This window comes from Clytia hemisphaerica, unplaced genomic scaffold (genome assembly GCF_902728285.1).
Source record: "Clytia hemisphaerica strain Z4C2 unplaced genomic scaffold, Clytia hemisphaerica genome assembly, whole genome shotgun sequence".
Lineage (NCBI taxonomy): Eukaryota > Metazoa > Cnidaria > Hydrozoa > Leptothecata > Clytiidae > Clytia > Clytia hemisphaerica.
The window spans coordinates 803,934-810,262 of record NW_027104560.1 but is presented as its reverse complement, the minus strand read 5'-3'; the positions used below and the strand labels follow the sequence as shown (position 1 = coordinate 810,262).

General features: G+C 34.3%; 1 protein-coding gene across 1 annotated transcript; it reads left to right on the top strand.

Annotated features, from left to right (window-relative positions):
* Positions 1 to 3,778: 3,778 nt before the first annotated feature.
* Positions 3,779 to 4,732, top strand: LOC136823012 (uncharacterized). The gene is made up of 3 exons (XM_067079317.1): positions 3,779 to 3,938; positions 4,245 to 4,403; positions 4,651 to 4,732. The coding sequence occupies exons 1-3, from the start codon at positions 3,840 to 3,842 to the stop codon at positions 4,723 to 4,725; spliced, it is 333 nt and encodes a 110-aa protein (XP_066935418.1). The 5' UTR covers positions 3,779 to 3,839; the 3' UTR covers positions 4,726 to 4,732.
* The last annotated feature ends 1,597 nt before the right edge of the window (positions 4,733 to 6,329 follow it).

Sequence of the window (6,329 nt, the reverse complement as noted above, 5' to 3'; positions counted from 1 at the left end):
TAATGGCAGGATTTGTGAGGGTGGTGAGGATGTTGTGATGGATGACCGCGACCGCGACCACGACCACGACCGCGACCACGACCACGACCACGACCACGACCACGACCACGACCACGACCACGACCACGACCACGACCACGACCACGACCACGACCACGACCACGACAATGACCACGACCAAGACCACGACCACGACCACGAAATGGAAATTGACGGAGAAGAAACCAACGAATCGTTGAAATCGGCATTAGATGAATCATCCGACTTCGACTCCGATGAATCAAGTACATGGGGAAAAGAAAATGAACCGGACATTGAAGATGATGATGATATATTTTTCGAAAATAATTCATCTTCTAATGGTAAGTTAATCTTAAACTTTAGAAAATTCTGAGAATAGGGCTTGCAGTCGCCGTCGTTTGACGTTTTTGATGTTCTAATAGGGTTTAATAGAAATTTTTTTAAATAATCTACTTTTGAGAGCCTCGCATTTAATTGGCAATTTTGGACTATTCTTTGACCCCGTCTTTGACCCATAATTTTAATACACAAGAAGTTGACTAGTTTATTCTATATAGGTGCGCATCAGGTACCACCACCAGATTCAGAATTGTCCAAGAATGTTCACGAAAATTTACCATCGTCATTACTTGAGCTCCTGGCGAATGATTTATATTGGTTTGCAACGACTCCGAATATAAGCAAAAATGCTCTTGGAAAACAGCTTCAGATGAAAAAAAAGATCTTTCCGGAGGGTAATTCATATCCCAAATGCTTTAAGGAGGCTATGAAGATGATAACCCCATTCTTATCAACAATCGAATCTCATCATGTTTGCGTGAAAGATTGTATTTGGTATTTTGGTAAATACGAGAATTGTCAAAAATGTCCTGTATGCAACGAGCCTCGCTACACTCCATCTGGGAATCCACGTCGCATATTTTACTATATGCCTCTTAAAGACAGACTTGTTCGAATATTCTCCGATGCAAAGCTTTCAAAACTTGTTCAAGATCATGCTAATATTATGTGAGTAGTATTCATCAATTTTCAAAATCATGCAAATAATTGTTCGTTGATGTTTGTTTTAGTTAGTGAATTGTTGAGGGGTGCCACCTTTCTCAGAGAGGGTGTCTTTATTGAAAAATCTCACTTTGCAAGTATATTATACATTTAGATGTTATTACAATTTGGTCAATTTTTACCCTTAGAATTTAGAAAAAGATTTTCCTTGTGATGGAAAAGTGTATAAACCTTGCAAACCTATCGTTTATCTACAAATTAGGGAGAAGTCGGTTGTTTCTGATGTACACGAAAGTAGATCCTGGAATGACGCAAGAAGATCTCCACGAACGATCCAGTTGATCATGAACACTGACGGCCTAAACCCATTCAGTATGAAATCTAAGTATTCGATGTGGCCGATTATTTTTGCCATTGAAAATTTACCACGTACGCTACGATCTAGAAGAGAAAATCTTTTACTGACAGGTAGGAATTAAAAATATTCAATTATTAAACTTGACTAATTATAACTCTTATGATTTAAAATTTAATAATTATCGCTGTTGTTATATAAGTCCCCCCAAATAGAACTCAAAAGTTTGCTTTCACGGGATGTATTAAACAAAAAGCTCGACCATGACATTCACTTATTTTCGGTTTTAGGTATTATCCCTTCAAGCTCAATGGGTAAAGAAACTCCAAACATCCGTCCCTTCCTGAAGATAATGATTAAAGATATAGAAAGTACCAATGGGATGCTAACCTACGATGCTTTCAGGTATAACAGAAGCCAAGTATGTCGTTTCATATATAAAAAACTGTTCTGGTCGTAAATTGGATCCGTTTATTATCTTTATATTCTAATATTATTTTTGTGGACCTCTCAAACCGTTGATTGTACAGAATGTCTTATTTTTATGATTACTAAGTTTTCTGAATATATAACATCATCTTTGTTTTAATAGAGGAGATTGGTTTAAGCTTGAAGTCAACATACGTCGATTCATTTTGGACTATCCGGGAATCAATAAAATTTTCAACTTGTCTGGTTCTGGAGCCTATTCAGCGTGTATATGGTGTGATGTTACAGGTATTTGTTTGTTTTGAAAAACAAGAGCTGCAAAAATGCGGATACATATTTCCTCTATCGCAACGTAAACTCTGAAAAAGCTTCAAAGCTGATATAGTATTTATTTCCATACCGACCTAGAATAGCCCTAGATTATGTTCTAGAAATTGTCTTATTTTGATATTTTTTATTGATATTCACGGCATTCAAGTTTTTCAGAGATTCACGAAAATTTGATAATACAATAATAATACAATTAATAATAAAATCAATAATACACTTGTTTTAGGCACTCGTGTGGAATCTTTCAAGAAAATTGTCTATTTGTTTAGAAGGTTCTTACCGGAAGACCATCCTTTAAGAACCGATCCTGGTACGGAACATTATTTCTTTTTATTCAGATATTCTTTCTGTAAAAGTTAAAAATTCTCGAATTGATTTTAGATTGGCGTTGTGCTCTTTTCATTCATAACTCATTATTTTCGAAATGAAAAACATTACTGATATCATTATTCATCACATTTTACCCGGGATGAATTGAAATAATTTCAGATTTTAAAGATACTTGTGTTGGGGAAGAGAACATGCACCCAGGTTATTACACCAAAGATGACTACAAAAAGTTCAAAGACGCGTACGTCAAGTGTAAAACAGTGCAAGAAAAACAGATGCTTCTACGTAGCACTGGTTTCCATGGTGGTTGTGAATTTGATAGTTTAAAAGTAGGGAATTCAAAATTAATTCTTTTATTAGAAATTCTAGCCCTTCAAATTTGAAATTGTGTTGTGTAACAAATGATTAACAGGAAACAAATCCACAAGTTAGTACATTCACATCTGGTTTACAAATTCCCTTTAAAAATATAATGTATCTCTACTTAGGATTTTGATATGATCAAGCAGGTTACACCCGATCCTATGCATACCATCACTAATGTCATTAAACACGTTGTTAAATTTCTTGGTAACCGTCACACTGGAACATTAGAAAAGTTTTTAACTGATGATGCTGAACATAAAAGTAAGTAAACCGATTTTTTTGGGTATTTTTTCTTCGTTTTGACTAATTTTTCATCAAATTTGATTTTTCATGTATGAGTTCCGAACAAAGAGGATAAAAACTTCATAATGCCGAGATTCTGAAGGAAAAATTCATGGATTTCCGATACCGAAACAATTTAGCATTCCGAAAAAACGAAGAAATTTTGCCCGATTTCCGAAATTCCGAAGATAAAAAAGGGTCGATTTCCGCAATTCCGAAATGCCGAACGCCCCCACTACCATTATATTCATTAGATTTACACGATGACGCCATTTATCAACTAAGTAAAGAGGAAATGAAAATCGCCGATGGTAAAATATACAGAGCCGTGGTAAGTGTTAATTATTGTTACTGTATATAGAAATCCAAATCCAATGGCAACATTTTCATAAAAAATGGGAATTACATTTATAGATTTCTATTTTGTTTGTAGAAAAAACAAAAATTGAAAATGAGAGTTTACTCAATATTTGAAAAGGAAAACCCGATCCTCAAATCGCATGACTGGCTACAGGTAAATTTAAATTCTTATTCTTATTCCAAGAATTGAAATTAAAGTTGGGTCATTACAGTAAAATTTCACGAAAAAGACTTAACCTAACATGTAATATATTCTTATCCACAGCTTGTGAAACAAAATATAATTCAAGAAGCTATCGAGGGTTTCTTATCTCCAAGACAAGCAAATACATTGTCAAAGTTGCTTAATGCCCTTAACAGTTTAATGGCTGAAACAGTTGACGTTAGGAGAGTAGATGATATCCAAAATGAGGTTACCGAGGCTTTGGCTTACATGGAGCGAGATTTTCCGTTATCGTTACTGGTACGTAAAAAATTTTCCATTAACATTAAGAATATCTTTAAGAGACTAACAGTCATTTAAGGAAATTACAACGAAAGTATGTATTTTTAGCCCATCAAACTGCGTCCATGTTGTTAATCTTTTTGGAAAAACTAATGCCAATTTTTAAAGCACCCCTGCCTGCCATACATCCATTCCACCAATAGAATTTCTATTGTTCTCAGGTTAAAAAATATAGTGAGATGGTCTCAAATGCAATTTTTTTCTATTAAATTTTAATCAAGCGTTATAAACCTTTGATTTATTTAAATTTTTCAATCATTGTAGGTTGTTTCATTTCATTTGCTACTCCATATCGCTGAAGGATTGATAGATGGCCCAATCCATACAAAGTGGATGTTCTATTTTGAAAGGTTTAATTCGTACATTAAACGAAGGGTGATGAGCAGGTCAAACCCAGAAGCTTGCGTGATGAAGACCTACAGAGTCAGTACTTTTCTGGATAAAACATTGGATAAAACATTAGAAAAATTTCTTCAATTTCTATTACTTCCATAATTTAATGCCCTTAGCAAAGAGGGCGTACGGGTTGGTCGGTATTAGGTCTATTTTTGATCGGTATTCGGTATTTCTATGAAAAAGGGGTGTATTCGGTATCTCTGCACTCCCGTACGCCCCCACTAGAAACCCCCTCAGAGTAAAGTTACCATATTTATTTTTAATCTTTATTTAGATCAACGATTGGGTATCTTACCTCAAAACCACTGGCCATTTGCAAATTTTGTTTGATGAAAATGATGAATTGTAGAACTTTTTTGCTTTATTTATGTAATAAAAGTTAATAAAAGTTATAATAATAAAAGTTATTGAAATTTGAAATAAATTCTCGTACTGAAATGCCGCATGCACTCAAAAAGCTACAAAATAAAGCAACCTGTTCAGCAAAAATTCTCACTGCAAAAGCTTTTTGACCGAAAAAAAATAATAATCAATAAGGAATCATTTTATCATCTTCATTTATAATACTTGAATCTTCCTTATTTTCCTTAATAAAATAAATACTAAGGCAATGCTTCCTTCACTTCGCTTTCAGTTACGCTTCTTCATTACTGTTCGATCTAAAAATAAATAAAAAAGATTATCTTATTTCAGTTCAACCTTCAACCTCCTCCCGTGACGTTTTGGTTTCGTCAATAAAAAAGTCGGAATCAGGGGCCTAGCCTGGGGTACGAGGTTGTTATCAGTATTGAGATTATTTAACTAAAGAAATTGGTCATTTTAATTTTCAACAATTGAGTCATTTTGCCCTACCCTATCCTGCTCAGTGGCTAATTATTTGGATATTCCAGGATATTTGGAAAGGTGCCGCCTAAGTTAGAATTAGTTACACAATTCAGTTTTCATTCAACCAAATAGACAAAAAATGACCGAATAATTTTAGTGTTTGATTTGCTCCCTTGTGTTTGCTCCAAACTTAAGTCGAGCAACCACGCTGCTGCAGTGAAATGCAGCAATAGATAACATTCTTGAATATATAGCTTTTTGTCGAAAATTCCTACCAGTTAATGATGACCACATAAAAATCAACGCACGTCACCTAAAAATGAACGCCCCTCCTAAAATACAATAAACGCCCGGGGCGAATGTGAAAGACCAATTCATTGAGTTTAAAGCCCGAAGGGCTAGAGTAGAAGACAAAAAGAAAAAGTGAAGCCACTTAATTTCCTATCCAGAACGCCCCCAGAACGCGCTGCGCTCATGACAACAGATTGGATCTAATGATTTCTTTGTTTTTGAGTACTATATTTTTCGAAATCTAGCGATAGATTTTACTTTCAGTCCGGCATTTGTGTGAAAACCATGCGCGGGCGTTCTGGATGGAAAATTAAGTGGCTTCATTTCCCATCGAAAAGACTCTACTCTAGCTCCTTCGGGGCTTTAAACTCAATGGACCAATTCATCAATTACGCAAAACGAAAAGGTTGGTACTTTGATTCGTAAATTCGAAGAAAAATTTGTATTCTAGGGTTTAGATTAATTAATAATTCAACTTGATTTTTAAAAAGAATCTAAATTTTCCAGCATTACTTTGTTTTTTCCTTTACACTTTGCATTGATATATTTTAAATTTTATCAGGGTTACGATATGGAATTTAAATATTGTGAAACATTGTAAACAAATCTATATCAAGGTTTTATTTTAATTGTATTAACACCACTACATTATATCAAATTTGGAAGTATTTCAAGCAACAAATCACTGTTAAAATAAAATGAAGAGGTGGAAATCTAAACCAAAAACATCAAGCTCCCATAATTGAATTATCAGATTATATAGTTGTCGGGCGTGTAATTTAATAGTTTTTGACTTCAAATTAATAAGCTTTTTCTTCCACAATAATACCCGAGATT